This window comes from Danio rerio, chromosome 19 (genome assembly GCF_052040795.2).
Source record: "Danio rerio strain M-AB ecotype USA chromosome 19, GRCz13ab, whole genome shotgun sequence".
Lineage (NCBI taxonomy): Eukaryota > Metazoa > Chordata > Actinopteri > Cypriniformes > Danionidae > Danio > Danio rerio.
In genome coordinates, this window is record NC_141039.2 from 22,162,009 (window position 1) to 22,183,921 (window position 21,913).

A 21,913-nucleotide genomic window follows, 5' to 3' on the forward strand; every position below is an offset into this window, starting at 1 on the left:
TCAGGATGTGCTGCCACCACAAATAGCATATGTTGTGTGGCTGGTTTTAACCCATAACCCAACACCAATGCAAATCATTTCAAGATCTAGTTTAGCTTTAAAACAGCAGACCTGGAGGAAGTTTCAGAATAACTCACTGCGAGTTGTTTGGTGGTCAGTCCTGCATCCACCACAGCTTTGTGCATATCCTTCAGCGTGTCGAACTCTGGCGCTGCAATGAACACGACATACGGCATGAACTCTGCTGTTTTTAACAGCTTCAGAGCCTGAGGAGAGAGCATGTACAAAGAGTTGACTTGTAGGAAGCACAAATAAAAAAAGGCATTTCCATGCACAGAATGGATTTTGATCATTACACACAATAGCACAGGTGCCAAACTCAGTACCTGGAGGGCCACAGCTCTGCGCAGTTTAGCTTTAACCCTCATTAAACACACTTGATTAAACTAATGGAGTCCTTCAGGCTCGTTTAAAACTTACAGGTAAATGTGTTTAAGGTAACTCATGATCATAATGAAAGGCTTTACTATACATTCATTTTCCTTCGGGTTAGTCCCTTTATTCAAAGGGGTCGCCACAGTGGAATGAACCACCAACTTATGCAGCATATGTTTTACACAGCGAATGCCTTTTGAGCTGCAACACAGTACTGGGAAACAAGGCTTTAATATGTCAAACAAAATTTTTGTATTTATCATTTTGTGAACTCATGGAAGAACTTCAACACTGCTTCTCATGTGGAGTCCCTAAGTGTTCATGTGATGTTGACTGATAAACTGACCTAGTTTGTGGTGTGTTTATGTAAAGGTTGTGTTTATTTACTCAATTAGCGGTTAAAATTGGTTATACTCTTCTGACCTTCAATGGTAGCCACAATGTGGAGAGATTAATTTGATGCTCAATAAAAAGTTTTACGTAAGTGAGAAATGTTAAAATAAATAAACAAATGAATGTTCACATGAATAAATAAATGAATGAATAAATAAATGTTTAAATGAATAAATGAACAAATAAATGAATGTAAAATTGGATGAATGAATAAATGAATGAATGAGTAATTGATCAAATGAACGAATAAATTACCCATATAATGAATGAATGCTTAAAAAATGAATGAATGAATGAATGAATGGATTAATGATTGAATGAATGGATGAATATGTGAATATATGAAAGAATAAATTAACAAATGAATGAATTAATTAATAAATGAATGAATGGGTGAATGAATGAATGAATGAATGAGTTAATAAACTAATCTTAAAATGAATCAATAAATAAATGAATTTTAAATTAATAAATAAATGAATGACTGAATGAATAAATAAATAGATGAATACATAAATAAATAAATGAACAAATAGATGAATGACTAAATGAATGAATCAATTACGGATAAATTAATAAATGAATAAATGAGTAAATTATTAAACAAATAAAAGAATTACCCAAATAATGAATGAATGATTAAATGAATTAATAAATGGATGAATGAATGAATGAATGAAAGAATAAATTAATGACTGAATGAATGAATACATGAATGAAAGAATAAATGACTGAATAAATGAATAAGTAAATTAATAAAGGAATGAATGAATGAATAAAAAGGATGAATGAATTAATGAATAAATGAGTTAATTAACGAATGATTAAATGAGTAAATAAACTAATGTTACAATAAATGAATTAATAAATAAATGAATGTTTAAATGAATAAATAAGTGAATGACTGAATAAATGAATGGATGAATAAATGAACAAATAAATGAACGAACGAACAAATGAATGAATAAATGAATGAATGAATGAATGAATGAATGAATGAACGAACAGACGAATAGATGCCGCAAATGATATGAATAAGTTTGGATTATTACAAACATTTGTGGCAACATCTGAGTAAACTGACAATTTAAAAACTAGAACTTGCCGTTTTTATTTTGTACTACAACAAGTTTGTGCAGAGTGAGGTGGCACACAGGTGTCTCTCTATCACAGTAGCAGTCATGTGTTATCGTAACTATCAAAGAAAGCACAAAAGAGGAAACCAGTGTATTGCTAATTCATGATCAGCCTATAAAGTGGCCTACATCATAGTTTCCCCACTCTGTAAAAAACCTGTTTCCACCACCATGTGCTCACTTCCTGTTTTTTTAAATATATCTGTATTGGAGTGCAAGTGCTATCTAGTTCTATCATGTGATGGTTAAAACATGTTTTATGCATTTTATGTAGGATAACACAACATTACATGACATATAATACACAAAAAGCATTAAACACATCTTACGGGCTGGATGCATCAACATTAAATAGTCCAAAGAGAACCTTTGTTATTATGGTGATACATTAGGTGCTTTGTTGTATTTTTGGTTTTGGTTTTGATTATCTTATGTCCAAAACTGCCACTTTTCACAACACATAAATGTTTTTTTCCAAAATGAAGAGGGAATTCAATCCAAAGCCAAAACCTTGTCATATAACAGATGAAGTTATTTGCACAATTTAAGACAATATTGGCTAACTAGAAGCCAATACTAATGCTAAGCTAAAATGCACAGTGTGTTCTCTCTCTTCATTGTTTCCACATCCATCCATTCATCCATCCATCTATTTCATGTTAAGCACCTTCAGTGTTCAACAAACATTTATTGCTATTTTTATTGCTACAAACAGCTGTGCTGCATAAATCTGCCAAAATGATAACCAGTTAGTATGATATCTTTGAAACACAGTCCCACCCCTGTCATCCAAAGCCACACCTCCTGAAACATGAAGGCGCACACCTTAAAGATGACAGTAGACAACCCACTAGATTTTGTCATTCGCCAGTTAGAAAAAATTCCAGTACTTTATAATACTACACCTCTGAGTGAAAAACTCTATTATATCTAGCACGTTTTCAGTTGTGTAGCAAACAAAACTTTTCATAATGTGCTACAGTTTGTTTTTCTCAGTTGCTTTGGTGCATTTCTCACAACACTATTTACATTTGCACAACAGTTAATGCATTTCTCAAAACAATTAGTCATTTGTGCACATCATAGTAGCAGTTTCTCATTCTTTCCAACAAATTGCAAATGCTTTTGGACATGCATCAAATGCTTTCATGCAACTCTCTGCTGTTTCATAACATTATCATTTGCTTCTGTCATGTCAGTCAAAATTAACTAAACTTGTGAATGCTGAATAATCATTCCATGTAAAACTAATAGTCCTCATTTCATTACTTGAGTCATTACATACAAAAATGATGAACCAGTTGTCAAAATCTGTCTAGCAAATTTTATAAAATATAAATAAATCTTTTTTTCCTAAAAATGTCTTCTAAATTGAACAGTTTGATGAATGATTTACAGACCTATGTATGTTGTAGGTTCAGTTCCAATATGTGCTGAATTATTGTTTACAGTTGTGCACAGTTCTTCCCAAAGGGAGTTTATGTTTGTTGTAAATAAGGGTGTATTTATTCTTTTGCACAATACTGTGAATAAATTAGAATTGCAAAGAGCAAATGCAGTAAAAAAGTGAAACACATATTCTGTGTCTTGTATGTCTAACTTTACAGTAGTTTTCAAATATCTGTGCAAACAGTATATAATGCTGTTTTGAGCATTTTCAGTGGACTTTTTGCATTCGAAAAAAACGTCATGATGAAAACATGACAAAGTCATTTCACTATCTTGTTCATAAACAGTGTCAGGACTTTTCGTCTTGATCACACTGACATTTCATTGACATGAATACTTGCTTTTTAGGAATGAGCTCTCCATTTTAAGCTAGTGACAGGCTTTTGCAGGATATTAGCTAGGTTTTACAGTTTGTACTAATTGTTTTAAGAAAAGCATTAACTGTTGTGCAAATGCAAATAGTGTTGTGAGAAATGCACCAAAGTCACTTAGAAAAACTGTAAATGTCTTTGTCACTTTTTTATCACTTTAAAGCACAGGTGTCAAAGCCAGGTCCTCGAGGGCTGCAGTTTTGCACAGTTTTGTTCCAACCCTGCTTCAACACACTTAAGCCAAGTTCAGACTGCATGATTTTCAAAGTAGTCGTGTCACAGATGTTTTCACACTGCATGACTATCTGGGGCAGCATTCCGATGCTGCTGTGTTTACACTGCAAGATTGATCGGCGACAGGAGGTTCATACTGCATGACCTCATAGGAAGAATCGCCAAGACAACTTTGTCTCGGTCTGCAAACTATGTCTCACAACCGCAAAAAGTGACATGGAAACAACGGAATGTCACGAAGGCCTAGTATATCTCTGTTATTAACTACATAATGAGAAAGAAGCATTTAGTAGGGTAGAAAATACTTATTTTACTCACCTGGGCTTTAAAGGCAATTTCAATCAAACTTTTTTCTTTTTTTCCACCCGGTTGTGGTATGTCTCAGATGACACGTCAAACACACTGCTCCTGTCAAATTTCCATCAATTTTTCCTTCATTTCTTGGGTCCAAACATACAAAAAAGAAGCCCTTAACTTCTTCCCTAGCCTCCTGCTGACCTGCAGATACCCATACTAGTGGATGCTGCTCTCTCATTGACTGTAGGTAATCACAGATTTCATTTTTAATCAGAACACATTTCGCATGGCATGATTTTGAATCACCAACAGCTCCAGATATTTAGCATGAAAAATATCTGATTGGAGTCTGCAACTCATTGGCGATTCTCTCAGATCGTGTCTTTGATAGTTTACACTGTGTGATTGTCACTAAAGTTAACGAGCACCGATTTGCCTGTGATTCGATAACTGTCTGCGATTTCTCAAAACCTGGCGAATCTAAATCTGGGCTAAAATCTGAACTTTGCATTACCTGTATGTTTTAAACTAGCCCGAAGGACTCTATTAGTTTGATCTGGTGTGTTTAAATGGGGTTAAAACTAAACTGTGCAGAGCTGCGGCCCTCCAAAAACTTGCCTTGACACATGTGCTTTAATGCATCCTCGATGAATAAAAGTTTTTCAGACCTGAAACTACTAACAACTCATTCATTTCAAGAGTTCACACTTAGCTGATGATTGATTATAAGCAAGTTTGGCATGCTGTCCAGGGAGAGAGCCCTGAGCTCGAAGGTTTTTGAGCCCTGGGCTCCCTCCCGTTTGGAGGAAGAGAGGGGAGCCTTGAGCTCAGGTAGATCTCGACAACTCCCCCTTGATAAGAGCTGATGACTAAAAATTTAATGCTATTACAAGATATGCTGCGTTATAAGATTACCTGAATTGCAAATTTAGATTTATCAATTTACTTGTTGTGCATGTTTTTGGAATGTGGGAGGAAACCGGAAGACCCGGGGAAAACCCACGCAAGCACGGGTAGAACATGCAAACTACACACAGAAACGACCACCGGCCTGTTGAAGGACTAGAACTGGTGACGTTCTTGCTGTGAGGCGACAGTGCTAGTCACTGGGCCACCGTGCTGCCCTATGGAGGGAAAGGTGAAAAGGTAGGGGTGGAAGGGGGGATTCTTCAAATCGAAGATGACTGTAGTGAGAAAACCCTGGCTCTTTATAGTGGTTAGGAATGGCCTGATTGGTGGATCATGCATGCTAATCCAGAACCAGCCGTGTTCAATCATAATCACGTGCTCCTCTCGAAATTAGTTTATGAATAAACTTCACTTATTCATTTTCTTTTTGGCTAAGTACCTTTATCAATCAGGGGTCGCCACTGCGGAATGAACCACCAACTTATCCAGCACATGTTTTACGCAGCAGTTGCCCTTCCAGCTGCAACCCATCTCTAGGAAACATCCACACACACTCATACACTACAGACAATTTAGCCTACCCAATTCACCTGTACCGTATGTCTGTGGTGCAAACCGTAGCACCCGGAGAAAACCCACGGGAACGCGGGGAGAACATACTAACTCCACACAGAAATACCAACTGACCCAGCCAAGTCTCGAATCACCTTCTTGCTGTGAGGTGACAGCACTACCTACTGCGCCACCGCGTCACCCTACTAAGAACTATTCATTATATTATCTAATATTTTCTCAGCTGAATGTCTGATTTTAAGAGATTTTCACCTGAGGGTTGACGTCCAGGATACATGTGCGTCCAGTGTTCACCACCTCATGGATGGAGTCAATTTTAGTACCATAGAGGTTTCCGTCGTACTCTCCGTGTTCCAGGTACCGTCCCAATTTGATGTCAGTTTCCATCTCAAGACGGGTCACAAATCTGTACGACTGACCATCTCGCTCGTCATTGCGCGGCCGTCGAGATGTGTCTGAGATATTGAGACAATACAAACAAGATTAAGGGTTATTTTGCTCTGTTTTTTTATATTTTCTTTGTGTATTTTGAGCTACTCACGTGGTACAGTGGTGCCAAAGCGGGTGGGATGCAGTACAACTAGTCTGTTTTTCAGGCTGCGGCGGCCCACTCCCTGCGCTCCAATCAGAATGAGGGTTTTCCTCTGAAACGGTGGCATACGAGCTACCTCTTCATAAATCTGAAGCTCGTGACGGTCAAACTCTGCGGTATAACCAGATACGAGAGCAGACACAATAGATTTATTTAGAATGGGTTAAAGGGTGCATATTCGTTCCTTCATTCATTTATTTATTTATTTTCCTTCAGCTTAGACCCTATATTAATCAGGGGTCGCCACAGCGGAATGAACCTTTAACTTATCCAGCATATGTTTTACACAACGAATGTCCTTTCAGCTGCAATCTAGTTCTGGGGAACATCCATACACACTCATAATTGAATTAAAATTTTATAAATTTAATAACACAATATTAAGAAGAAAAAGAATTTTGTTTGAATAATTTTTAAAATTAATTTTCAAATATATTCATTTACAAACCCTATAACCCTTACCAAAAATAGAACAAAACATTGCTGTCAATTACTTCAGTCTACAATAATAATAATAATAATAATAATAATAATAATAATAATGATAATAAAAATAATAATAATAATAATAATTTAATAATAAAAAATAAAGGTCAGGTCAAAATCCTCAGCAGTAAATAAATGGAGAAATTTTAAGCAAAAGTTACAGTAAGGACAGTGATTAAATGCCATTTTTAAATAAAAGGATAAAAGTTTTATTGAAATTGGGATTGTTGGTGATTGTATGTTATTGGCTAGATTGGGTAGCTATACATGAACAAGACATATTAAGACCTGTTTAAAAAAGATTAAAGACCTACAACAACATTTCAGTAGATTTAAGACTTTTTAAGGCCTAAAATTTAGCTTTTGAGCTACAAGACATTTTAAGACTTTAAGACCTTGCAGATAACCAGATATATTAAACAAAAAATAATAATATCCTACTATGTATATATTATGCACTCACAGACACAGACTCTCTCTATATGCTCTAAAACATGGCATTTAGATTTTTTAATTTCAAAAAAGGTCCTCTAATAGCTCACCACAGTTGATTTTATTTGATAATATAGCAAAAACATTGATAGTAACATATTATTACAATCTGAAAATACTCTTTTTCTATTTGTAATATATTTTAAAATGTATTTTTTATTGCTGTGAGGATGGTAAACCTGAGCTTCTATCAGTTATCACTTATTCATTCTAATTTGGTGCCTAAGTGACATTTCTTATTTTTATGAATGTTATTTCTGTGAAAAATCATGATGTACCACTGTTTAAAAGTAAGAAAAAATATTATGCTTTTTTAAATTGCACTAAAAAGAAAAAGGAAATGAAAGCCTATTTTTAATTTAACAAAGGCAAACTTGTAATTTAACTTATAAATGACAGCAAATAAACTTTAAATGTTATTAATATAGGGCGAGGCAGTGGTGCAGTAGGTAGTGCTGTCGCCTCACAGCAAGAAGGTCGCTGGGTCGCTGGTTTGAACCTCGGCTCAGTTGGCGTTTCTGTGTGGAGTTTGCATGTTCTCCCTGCCTTCACGTGGGTTTCTCCCACAATCCAAAGACATGTGGTACAGGTGAATTGGGTAGGCTAAATTGTCCGTAGTGTATGAGTGATATGTGTGAATGTGTGTGTGGATGTTTCCCAGAGATGGGTTGCGGCTGGAAGGGCATCTGCTGCGTAAAAACTTGCTGGATAAGTTGGCGGTTCATTCCGCTGTGGCGACCGAGGATTAATAAAGGGACTAAGCCGACAAGAAAATGAATGAATAAAAGAATTAATGATAAAATACAAAAAAATTAAAAAATACACACACTGTACATATACAGTTAAAGTTAGAATTATTGTATCTCTGAGCATATCTGATAATATTTTTTCTTCTGTAGAAAGTCTTTGTTTTATTTCGGCTAGAATAAAAGCAGTTTTTAATTTTTTAAAAACCATTTCAAGGTAAAAATTATTAGTCCGTTTTAAGCTAACTTTTTTCCGATAGTCTACAGAACAAACCATCAGTATACAATAACTTGCCTAATTACCTTAACCTGCCTAGTTAATCTAATTAACCCAGTTAAGCCTTTAAATGTCACTTTAAGCTGTAAAGAAGCGTCTTGAAGAAGATCTAGTAAAATAATATTTACTGTCATCATGACAAAGATAAAATAAATCAGTTATTAGAAATGAGCTATTAAAAAGATTATGTTTAGAAATGAGTTGAAAAACCTTTTCTCCCTTAAACAGAAATATAAATACATAAATAGAAAAATATTTATTAAAAGTTGAAACAACTGCTTTCTTATTGTATGTAGCTTCAAATTAAATGATTACTCCAGTCATTATTTATTTTATTACTATTACCATAATAATAATAATAATAATAATAATACTTAATATTAGAGTGTTTTCTATCTGCTCACCTGCATTTTTGGCAGTAAGGTACATCATCTTTTTCTTCTTTTTACCAGTCATTGTTCCACATAAGATTCCTACAAAAAGAGAAAAAAGTTGAGTGAGCAAAAAGTTTTTTGTGTAATGTAATGCTACATGTGTCCACTAGATGGTACTATGGTTGTATTTTCTGTAGACTTGTAGCCACTGTTCATGTGAATTATTAAAGCCAAATAAAAGCTTATGGAATCTATGGTTTAAACATACATACATGAACTATAGTGCGTCACAAAAAATAAATACCATAGTTTTCACCAATTAACTTGTTAATTCTGCAAATCATAAAATTACATGGCATATCATATATCAAAAATCTTTTCTGTTTTGGTGACCGCAGTGTGTTGACGAGCATTACCTGCTCCATCCAGGTCTCTAGGAACAAATGCTTTCCTCTTTTCCTCTAGAAACTGACTGGGAATCAGCCCAGTGCCTCCTTCTGCTAAATGACATGCCTGTCAGTTAAAAGAATATAGTTAGTAAAATAAAACCAAACCCAACACAAATGAGTCAGTAAAAGCCATGCTCAATAATCAGACCTGCCACCAGTTGGGATCTTCTCGGTTGACAATCTGCAGAATATCCCCCCGTTTGAAAGCAAGTCCTGCTTCTCTGCATGGAATTAGATTATCGCTGGCTGGATTGTAGTCAAAATGCGGCTTCACATACACCTGGGAGAAATAAAACAGGTGAGATTAGACCAAACACTAGACAGCAATGATAAGTATATGATCACTAATAATGCACACCTCCAATTATCAAATAATCACATTTATGAGAAAATTTCTATTTTTAATTTTAGTTTTACCATTATTTAACCAGCAAGTCTCAAGGGTATATACAGGAAGCAGAGATTAAAATTCAATACCTTTTAAGACCTTTTGTAAAACTCTTTGCATACATTTTAAGACCTCATCACCACTTCAGGTTTCAACCAGTAACATTGGTGATATTTTAACTTGCAGTATTTTACTATACTGATTACGAGAAACAAATCCTAGAAATAAAAACTATATATACTGAATAAAAATGTTAATCTAGCAGGAATACCTGTGTTTCCCTGGTTACTGCAGTAAACAAAGCAGCGTGTCGTCAAATCTAGCAGGATTTTTTTTTATTTCATGAACTACACAGCATCCCAATATTCAAAGATTAAATTCAGGTATACTTTAGCATACTAATACCGAATTTAATATCTTGTAAATAGCATTTAAGACTTTTTAATACTTTATAAGGGCCTTAAATTTCTCTAAATTGATTTATCAATTTTGTATAGTTTTTAAGACTCCGCAGACACCCTGACAGTAAAACATTTTAAAATACATAAACCCCACATAACAACATTTCATCAGTCCACTCAAAAAAAAAAAAAAAAAAAAAAAAAAAATCGCATGCTTCCAATACAGCTCTCTTTATGATGCTTTTAAATTTACAGAAAGACACAATTTTATTTAGTTTCAAGTCTTTTTGCAACTTATTCCATGCCCAAGGTGCACAATAAGCAAATGCAGTTTTACCCAGCTCAGTAGAAATTCCAGGTATATTAAAAAGCAAACACTTGGAAAAGTGTTGCTGGTAATTCCCAGAGCTAACACAATAGTTCTAATCGTTTTCATTTAAGTGACTTAATTTGAAACAAATTGATAATTTTAGTTTCATAATTTTAATGTTAGTAATGCAATTACATACTGTATTCCAGTTTTACATTTTTTAGCATTAGTACAACATAAAATGATCCATAATTGATGCTTTATGTATTTCCTTCTTTTACTGACACAGAGAATAAGAGGACTTCATCATTTCAGTAGGTAAAAACAGAAAAACAAAATGAACAAATAATTCATTTCTACTAAGGGTTCATGCACTGTAAAACCCAACAGTCAAGTTTATCCAATGAAATGAATGTAGTTTACTCAAAATTTACTGAAAGTTAATTTGACTCATTTGAAAAGAGCTTGAACTCAGTGTTGAAGGTAATGAGTTAATTAAATACCTCATAACTTCAACTTAAATGGAGTAAGTTCACAGAACTCAGATTCGTTTTTTTTTAACTCAAATGGTTTGTAGCAATCGGTTTCCTCAAACGGTTTTGGGTTTTACAGTTCTCAGTTGGTTTGAGTTCTCTTCATTTATTGGGTTTTACTGTGCTCAAATTGCTTTGTGCACTTAAATGGATTAAGTTCACAGTACTCATTAGGATTAGTTTTTAAACTTAAATGGGTCCCACTTTACATTAAGTGTCCTTAACTACTATGTACTTGCATCAAAAAATAAATACAATGTACTTACTGTGTTTATAATGTATTTGAGAACACTTGTGGTGCTTTTGAGTTGGGATAGAGGTTGGGTTATGGACAGGTTTGGTGGCATGGGTAGGTTTAAGGGAGGGTTAAGGTGTAAGGGATGGTCAACAGTGTATTTACAAATGTAATTACAAAAGTTAATTACAGATGTAATTACATACATGTATTTAATCAAGCATAAGTACACAGTAAATACATGTATTTATACAATAAGTACATTGTAACAAACTATTAATTCCTGTGTAAGTACATATTAGTTAAGGCCACTTAATATAAAGTGGGACCGATGCTAAAAGTCTGTTTCCTTCATTCAAAGAAAAAAAGAAGATATTTATTTACTTTTGGGGGGGGGGCGGTTGCTAATAAATCCCATCTGGGATCATGTTTTTTTGGTTTTGTTTTGTTTTCGTAAGGGCAGTTTGGATTCAGATATCCTTAACTTTACATAAACTCAAATTAGACTAGATATTAAGCATACTGACTGAATTTCCATTGCAAATCTCCAGGATTTTAAGCACCGAGGATGAGGGGATGATATAATATTTACATAAACTTACCCATTGCTTTTTTGGACGATGACAAGAAGTATTGTTTTAGGTCCCAGTGTCACATGTTTTTACGTATTAAATCATAACAAAAATATTAATGCTATTAACAGAATTCCTTTCTAAAGCCCCTTAAATACATTATGTGCACAGAGGGTGAGATGTGAGATACGGAGAAATCACCAGGAGCCATGTAATGAGATTTTTGCGTGTGTGCATGTCTTGCCCTAGATAGCATGTGGAGTGTTATTAATATGGCTCTCAGGGATCTTTTTTTACAACAAAGCATCATGGGATTTCACAAATGGCCAAATGCAAGCTGAATATCGAGGTCTAATGCTTCGGCATGCACACAATATGTCTTAAATATATATATATATATGAACTGCATAAATGGTATGAAAATGTAGATCACTCCCTATGCAGTTCTATTTAAAATATAATATAAATGTGTTTAATAAGTGGGTTTGGAGGGAATTTGGTGGGTGGATATTTTGAAATGAGCCATTAAACTGACCACAAGAACCATACCCATACCAGGTCCGCCTCGTAGCCAGTCTGGTGAAATCGGTGGTTGTTTTTTTCTCAAAATGTGGACCTTTTTGAGGTTATTTACCTCATTTTCTATTTAATTAAGAGGTTTAAATACTGCAGTTTAATGACATTTTAAGCACTGTTTTTGTTTAAATAGCTTGTCTGATGGTCACCAGAACCAAACATTTTGATGTACCAAAACATTTCCTTCAAAATGTAGAAAAAACATACTTTAAAATACTAATTTATTACATGATTTATCATTAAAAGAAAAATGGGTTTCATACATTTTTTTTTATTAAAAACTGTAGCTTATTTGTAATTTATGAGGCAAATAACAGTCTGGTCAGCACATTCAACTTTCCTCAGTTAGAATTTGGTTATTTGAATAAACAAATAAGCAATAATAATTTAGAGTTTCACAATTTTTTGGGATTTTGCTCTTGTAAAAAAAGTTACATTGAAATTGAATGGATAACAACAGCCAGATTAGTATTTAATATAGGCTGCAATTGGTGCTTCACACCTTTTTATTGATTCTTTTTTGTTTTGTAAAGAAGGTCCAAGATTTGGAATAAAAGTTACTTGTAAAATGTTTTCTCTTTTTAACAACAATACAGTAGGTCAGTAGTGAAAGAGGACTTTACTTTCATAACCCAACAGAGGATTCCACTTGGTCTCAAATTAAAGCCTTCTTCACTGAGTTATTGTCACAATTTATGATGGAATAGCAGTCAAAATAGAACAAATGAGCTCATGTATGGGGCAAAATCTGTCAGTGGAGGGTGGGTCTTTTAAATGGGGTATAGTCAACTATACTGAGCACTGTATATTGATCTATTTTTGACCCATTCAAAAATACATTTTATTGGTCATTCTAGATTTTCTTTTATGAAAAGCAGTAGAATACCAAGTTAAGATCATGCTCCATAAAATTATTTTGTTTATTTACTGTAAATATATCAAAATTTTTCATTAGCAACGTGCATTACTAAGCACTTCATTTAGACTATTTCATTCATTCATTCATTCATTCATTCATTCATTCATCCATTTATTCTTCAATTTATTTATTTACCTTGCCCATATATAGCTGATTTCGTATAGATGTATCTGGGCCAAATATTGTCCTATCTATAAACAAATCTTAATGTGTTTTATATTTTGTTTTTCTGTGTTGAATCCTTGTATTTTGTTGCATGTTTGATTTCTTTGTTGTTGTAGCGCTTTGGGTTTTAGAAAATTGCATTATCATCATCATCATCATCATCATCATCATCATTATTATTATCATCATCATCATCATTATTATTAATATTATTATTATTATCATTATAATTATTATCAACATTATTATTATTATTATTATTATTATTATTATTATTATTATTATTATTATTATTATCAACATTATTATTATTATTATTATAATTATTATTATTATCATCATCATCATGATTATTATTATTATTATCATCATCATCATCATCATTATTATTATTATTATTATCATCAACGTTAATATTACTATTATTATTATTATTGTTATTATTATCATCATCATCATCATCATCATCATCATCATCATTATTATTATTATTGTCAACATTATTATTATCATCATCAATATTATTATTTTATTATTATTATTATTATTATTGTTCTTATTATTATTATTATTATTATTATCATCATCATCATCAATATTATTAATATCATTATTATTTTATTATTATTATTATTGTTGTTGTTGTTCTTATCATTATAATTATAATTATTATTATAATTATTATTATTATTATCACCATCATCATCATCATTGTTATTACAATTGTTATTATTAATATTATTATTATTATTATCATCATCATCGTCATTATTATTATTATTATTATTATTTATGGAAAGCTTGTATATTTAGCTATATTTAGCTTAAAGTGACGCTCACACTGGTTTTGTGGTCCAGGGTCACAGTTGCTCAGATATACTCATTAATAACTCATTCATATTTTACCTAATACATTGGTGAGCAAACAAGACTTCTATCAAACATTAAAAGAATCTTACAACCAGTTGCATGTATGGTTATTATTTTATGCGTACCTGTGGTGGTGCTGGAGCGTCTCTGTAACTGGGTAATATTTTGAGTGTTATTCCTCCACTACATTCTTTGAGCATCTCCTGTAGCTCAGTGGGATTAGTGCCAACGTCCTTCCCGTTCACTTCCTTAATGATGTCACCCACGTGCAGAAGCCCCTGCCTGTCAATCAGCCCTCCGTGGAGGATGCGAGCAATCACTAGGTCACCCTTGTCCATTCGGAAGGTCACACCCTGAGATACGACAAATAAATATGGGCAGAATATTAAAAATGGCCCAAAAAACTGGTTGTAGCATCATAACTCTTTAGGTTTAAGTAATGCCAATCACAACAACCTTGCATAGCTACTTCAACACTTGCAGTTGGGCAGTCATAAAGTTACTTGTCAGAGAATTTGAAAGGTAAGTCAGTCTGACATATTAAAATTAATTTATCACTAATAAACATTTTAGAAGCATATATAATTAAACTTACAATCAAACCAAAGGCTTATTATTAACAATATTTTGGCATCCTCTTTCAAATAGAAACTAAATTTATTTATTAATCATGATGTTTTGTCATTGTGTGTAGAAGGTCATTGTGTGTAGAAAGGGCTGGTTAAGCTAAAATGGGCCACAATTTTAAGTTAAAATGGGCTGCACACACAAACACTTATACACAGAAACTGAGCGAAAATATGTTTATATTCAGAGATATGCATCCATAAAAAAATGTAAAAGACAATGATGTCAATTTACTGTAAAAGATCTGCCAAAATGTTCTGTGATATTTGTTTTTATATTGGCCCATTTCACCTAAATGTTTTACTGTGAAAGTATTCCAACTCCCATAATTTTAAAACAAGTGCACTTTTCACATGAAAAGAAACCTTATACTTTGTTTAAATATGAAATCATGTGTTTATAAAATTACCATTAGATCTTGTACAGTTAAATCAGTACAGTTAAATTATTAGCCCTCCTGTTTCTTTGCTTTTACCTTTTCAAATGTTTTCCCAAACTATGTTTAACCAAGCAAGGAATATTTCATAGTATTTTCAGTAATAAATATGTCAAATCCCAGCACAGTCACAGTTTTAGTTTGTTTGTATTAAAGAGCCTTCTTTAACATGTATTGTTCATTTTTTGTTTGAAATTAATTTTACATTTGTAATTTAGCAGCACAAAGTTTTAGTTTGTTTATATTAAAGAGTCTTCTTTTAGTATTTCGTATTATTTACTTTTTATTGGGATTTTGTTTTAAAATTGTAATTCAGTCAATGCAAAATATTTTAATTAGTAAAAAACAAACAAATGTTTTTTTGCATTTGAGAAAAAAAAAGGGTGTCTTAATTTTGTTTAACTTATTCTCCGCAAATCTATCTCAAATAAACTTGTTAAAAAAATCATAATAAACCCGTGTATCGTGAGATTAATATCATGAATTGTATCGCATTGAGAGTCAAGTGAATCATTACATCTCGTCTTTCAAATATAAACATTTAATTTAATAAGAAATCATGATTTTGGGGTAAAAAGGGTAATTTTATGTAAGAGGGATTGGTTAAGCTAAATGGGCCACAAGTTTTAAGATAAAATTGGCTGCATACACAAACACTTAAACACAGAAACAGAGCAAAAACAAGTTTGTATTCTGAGATACAATTGAAGTCAGAATTATTAGCCCTCCTTTGAATTTTTTGTTCTTTTATACGTCCCAATATATGTCCCAAACGATGTTTAACAAAGCAAGAAAATTTTCATAGTATGTCTGATAATATTTTTAGAATAAAAGCATTTTTTTAAAACACCATTTTAAGGTCAAAATTATTAGCCGCTTTAAGCTATAATTGTTTCAACAATTTGCAGAACAAACCATCGTTATGCAATCTTCTTCTTCTTTGGCCTTAGTCCCGTATGGTTGCGGGGTCGGCTCTTTGGAACAAGCCATTTTAGACTTGTCCATATAATAACGACTTTTTTTTACACATTCCTGTCGTCTGGGCCTGTCACCCTCATACACTATGGACAATTTAGCCTCTTCAATTCACCTGCAGCATGTCTTTGGACTGTGGGGGAAACTGGAGCACCCGGAGAAAACCCACACGAAGGCATGGAGAACATGCAAACTCCTCAGCTGAGGTTCTAACCAGCGACCCAGCGACCTTCTTGCTGTGAGGCGACAGCATTACCTACTGCGCCACTACCTCGCCCAAACCATCATTATATAATAATTTGCCTAATTACCCTAACCTGACTAGTTAACCTAATTAACCTAGTTAAGCCTTTAAATATCACTTCAAGCTCAATACTAGTGTCTTAAAAATATCTAGTAAAATAGTATGTACTGTCATCATGGCAAAGATCAAATAAATCATTTATTAGAAATGAGTTATTAAAACTATTATGTTTAGAAATGTGTTGAAAAAAATCTGCTCACCTTTAAACAGAAATAGAGGAAAAAAATAAACAGGGGGCTAATAATTCTGACTTCAACTGTTTGTATCCATAAAAATGTTTTACATACAGTATGAACAGAAACATACACCTATACTGTACAACATGATAAGTTATTTTATTGCATTCTTATATGACTACATATAATGATTGCACAAGACTAAATATAACTTTTTATTTAATTATATAAATTATGGTGTTGTTGCTATATGACACAGTAAAGACAATAGTGCCAATGTACTGTTTTAAAAATCTGCCAAAATGACCTGTGGTGTTTTCTTTTCATAGTGGCCCCTATTACATAAATGTTCTGCTGTGACTGTATAAATGTGGAATCATATGTTCATAAAATTATCATTGTATCTCATGCATAGCTTATTTGATAATACAACAGGTTATTTATCAAAACGTGGCTCATTGTGGCAAATAACACATTTAAATCCGTGGATATTCAGACTGGATATTGACTGACACAAACCCACCAGAGGTTCTCCAGCTTTCTTGCGAATCCCAATCATCCTGACCGCATCAGCCTGCATTAGAGCATTGTTTACTGCCGCATCATTGGTCAGTTCAGGAGGGGCCGGGGCTTCATAGCATTTTGACGCCACCATGTCATGGGCCTCCAAAAGAGACTGTAAAAAAGCAGATGAGGAGAATAAAATACTGTAGAAACAAAAATGTGTTGAAGAATGAAATACAACAAAATTTAAAAGGCACAATCATGGAAGGTTGAGAGTAGATCAAAAGTTCAAAATAAGGCAAGAAGACTGTATGAGGATGTAAAAAGAAGGTATGAGGTGGTATGAGTTAAAATGAAAAACGTCTAATGACATTATCAGACAAGTCCAGATGAGGACGTTCACAGTGAGACTAAAGGAGAAGATATGAAAGGACATGAAATGAGAGAAACAGACAAAATATGAGACAAGACGTAGTAAAATGAGAAAGATAAGTTGTGTGATTAAACAAGAAGAATGAGAATTTATAAGATGAGATCAAATGAGACTAGAGGATACAAGATAAGAAGTGTCAAGAGAAGGCATGATAAAGTCAAGATGAGACAAGTAAAGAATTTACTGCGAGATTCAATGGAGCTATATGAGATGAGAAGAACCTGAAGGTTGTTTATTGTTATTGCCATGTCAGCATCCAAGAAATACCTTCATGGCAATGAGACCAGAAAGCAACATACAAATGCATTGAAACGAGGAGATAAATATTGACATGAGATAAAAAAAGAAGAGGTACAAGATGAGACAGGAAAAGAAAGTTGGAGATCAAATGAGGAGATTGAGGGGATGAGATGAAACGAACGATGACATGAGACGAGATCAGATCAGATGAGATGAGAAGAATACAGATGAAACTAGATGAGAAGACAATTGATGAGATGAGACAAGATGAAATTAAATGAGATGGGATGAAACAATATGTAATGGGATAAGATGAGACAAGACAAGGGTACAAGAAAACATTGCACCTGAAAATGGGGCTCCTGCAGGATTTTGGAGAGCTCAGCAGCGCTGTCATCTCGCACACTCAGACCACTGATGTCACCCAGAATGTCAGTCACAAGCTCAACGTTATTCTCCTGCACTGCTTCCAGCTTCACATCCTCCAAACGCTCATGAGCCTGAACACAAACATCTCATTTCATCAGCGCAAACATGAGGGCAGATTTATAATTCTGCCTAGTAGCACCTCTCTGAGTTAAACACAAATCAGCATAACATGAAAGAGACTACGTGACTTTCTTTGTGTCCATAGTGAGTGACACAAGTTTAATACCCAATAATTGTTCATATAATTCAATCTTAAAGTGATAGTTCACCCAAAAATGACATCTCTGGAATCATTCACTTACCTTTCAAATAAAAGTTTCTTTCTTGTGTTGAAGGATGTTTGTTGATACAACCCATTGACTTCCATGGTTTTTGAAATCCTGTGAGCACCATCAACCGGCATCCTTTAGAATAACTTATTTGTGTTCTTTTGGGTGAACTATTCCTTTAATCAGTCACAAATGACATGTGTTCACCTCATTAGCATTGGAATCAACAAGTGAAGCATGTTCGTGGAAGTGAATAAGTAGTCAATAAGTACGATCAACCGGCATCCTTCAGAATAACTTTTTTTGTGTTTAACAGAAGCAAGGTTTTGAAAAAAACACATGACAGAGAGAATACAGTGAGGTAATTTTCCTTTTGGGGGAACTATTCCTTTAAATCAGTCTCAAATAGGGGTGTAACGAATCCCGGTCAACACGTGACTTGCAGATTCTGCACAATTAAACATTATAAGATTGTGATCTCAATACAAACCCTGGCAACATGAATAATAATGATGATAATGATTTTTATTTGTTTAGTAATCCTTCAAAGTGCTGTATTCAAATCTGCATTTGATCGAAAGAGATTCAGTTTTTGCACTTTTTCAGTTAGTTACAAACAATTAAATAACACAGAAGTACTGGGATAACAGTTTATAGTTCAGATATAAACACTGATGTTTATGGTAAAGATTAAAATCACCATTTGAAGGAACTTAACATGGTGATTGTTGTAGCAATTACATTGTGTAAGCAATAGGTGGCGACAAACAACCATTAAAATTATGTCACTGAATAGGTTTTCAAAAATAATCTACCTATAATGAAACATGAAGTTTTATATATGTGAATTGTTCAATCATTCATTGAAAATAAATATGATATGTTCTACAAGATGTTAGATTTCTATATTTAGCATTATCAGCAACAGTAGCAAAGAACATTTTTCGTAATGAATATTTTCCTTTTTTTCAGCTAGTTCTTTCTTGATTTTTGTTTTTATTAAAATTACAGGTTCTAAGTTCTGTTTGGTAAAACCAATGGTTTTTGCAGTAATAGTTTTGTATAAATGGCAAGCAAATGACATTTATCTCCCCTTTTTTGCGAATCCAAAAAATGATCTGTGACTCAAAAATCGTAATGTAATTCGAACCTTGAGTTTTTTGATACATTACACCACTGGTCTCACCCACAAATGACATGTGTTTACCTCATTAGCAATTAAATCTGGAAGAGTGAAACCTGTTTGTGCTTTACCTTGGCCAGCGAGCGGACAATGGGACTCTCCATGATGCCTTTGAGAAAGATGAGGTCAATGTCTTTAGCCCCGGTGGTGGAGGGCAACTCGCCCAGGTTATCCAACACCTGCTGCATAGCTGAACAAACACAGAGAAAAAAGTTACGACACAACACACACTCCATCGACATGCTGAGTAAAAAATGCAAAAGATTACCCTGCAGGATTAAGTAAGCTTCGCATCACATTATTGGATTGCTGAAATGCAACACCGCCTTCCACAATACTACCATCTCCTTATTGTACATGTTTAGCTATTCTTTTGTCTTTAGTGTTCATTTGATCTGCTGAGGTCATTTCCTAGAAGTAAACTACTATAGTATTCAGTTGTGTGTATGTTTACACAGAAGTTAACAATACTATCACTTATAAAGTAACACTATGCTAGTTTCTCTCATGGCTTCCCCATGTGATTGATAAGTAAAATTGGCTGTTACCAGTGGCGTAAAATTAATTATTGTCGCGCTTTCCAGTGTGCAGCTGAACTGATTTTTTGACTAACCCGACAAAACTGACATACACTGACACATTGTAAACCACGTACACCTACCAAATTAAATAGCTGGTGTTACACAGTGCACTGTACACTATGTTCAACAGATATTATCACATAGCAGTGAGTTGCCTCTTTCAGTTCACACCATTGAATGTAATTCGGTCTGATACAAATCTGTGTTCGGTCTGCTATGGCATTTGTGTTGGTGTTGGTACTATATAGATCATTTCACCTCACAGTTAGCTTTTGGCTAATTCCACCTAGGCTATGAAAGCAACATGAGACGTGCCTTAAAACAGATCACACTGTTCAGCTCATAGACATACACTCACCGGCAACTTTACTAGGAACACCCGTCCCATTGCTCGTTAACGCAAATTTCTAATTAGCCAATGACTTAGCAGCAACTCATTACTGCATTTAGTCATGTAGACATGGTAAAGATGATCTGCTGCAGTTCAAACCGAGCATCAGAATGGTGAAGAAAGGGGATTTAATTGACTTTCAATGTGTCATGGTTGTTGGTGCCAGATGGGCTGGTCTGAGTATTTCAGAAACTGCTGATCTACTTGGATTTTCATGCACAACCATCTCTATGGTTTACAGAGAATGGTCCAAAAAAGAGAAAATATCTAGTGAGCGGCAGTTCTGTGGGCACAAATGCCCTGTTGATGCCAGAGGTCAGAGGAGAATGGCCAGACTGGTTCCAGCTGATAGAAAGGCAACATTTACTCAAATAACCACTCAACAACAAGCGAGGTATGCAGAAGAGCATCTCTGATTGCACAACACGTCGAACCTTGAGGCAGATGGGCAGCAGAAGACCACACTGGGTGCCACTCCTGTCAGCTAAGAACAGGAAACAATTCACACAGGCTAACCAAAATTGGACAATAGAAGATTGGAAAAAATGTTGCCTGGACTGATGAGTCTCGATTTCATATTATGCATATTTTCCTGGCAAACTTTTGGCCTATTAGTACCAATTGAACATTGTGTCAACGCCACAGCCCACCTGAGTACTGTTGCTGAGCATGTCTATTCCTTTATGACCACAGTGTACTCATTTTCTGATGGCTACTTCCAGCAGGATAATGCGCCATGTCATGTTTAAGTGTAAATCATCTCAAACTGGTTTCTTGAACATGACAAGGAGTTCACTGTACTCAAATGGCTCTCAATCCAATAGAGCACCTTTAGGATGTGGTGGAACAAATCTGGAGCTACTGCTGATGCTGTAAATATAAAACAAAATCTCTGAGGAGTTTTTCCAGTACCTTGTTGAATCTATGCCATGAAGAATTAAGGCAGTTCTGAAGGCAAAAGGGGGTCTAACCCGGTACTAGTAAGGTGTACCTAATAAAATGGCTGGTGAGTTTATATCCACCTGTGGATACTCATCCCGAGATTGTGCAGTGCCATCGATGTGATCTAAGACCTGTGTAGAGATGATGCCAACCATCGAGGACCTCAAGGACAACACATACAAAGAGATGATGCCAATCATAGAGGACTTCTAGAGGTCTCCATAGTCCTGGACCAGGCCAT

The 21,913-nt window shown here is 34.2% G+C and overlaps 1 protein-coding gene across 20 annotated transcripts in view; it reads right to left on the reverse strand.

Annotated features, from left to right (window-relative positions):
* The window catches only part of pals2b (protein associated with LIN7 2, MAGUK p55 family member b), a 45,903-nt gene that overhangs the window by 5,144 nt on the left and 18,846 nt on the right, over positions 1 to 21,913 (reverse strand). For all 20 annotated transcript variants that reach the window (XR_015945183.1, XR_015515826.2, XR_015945182.1 and 17 more), the window contains 10 exon segments: positions 19,830 to 19,948; positions 18,225 to 18,377; positions 17,224 to 17,376; positions 14,308 to 14,535; positions 9,362 to 9,493; positions 9,181 to 9,277; positions 8,795 to 8,863; positions 6,339 to 6,500; positions 6,050 to 6,252; positions 138 to 266 (listed from right to left, as the gene is read on the reverse strand). Coding sequence is in view for 4 of the 20 variants with exons in the window: in XM_087294145.2 (XP_087150271.2) it covers positions 138 to 266; positions 6,050 to 6,252; positions 6,339 to 6,500; positions 8,795 to 8,863; positions 9,181 to 9,277; positions 9,362 to 9,493; positions 14,308 to 14,535; positions 17,224 to 17,376; positions 18,225 to 18,377; positions 19,830 to 19,948 (1,445 nt within the window). In the remaining 16 variants the exon portion in view is untranslated.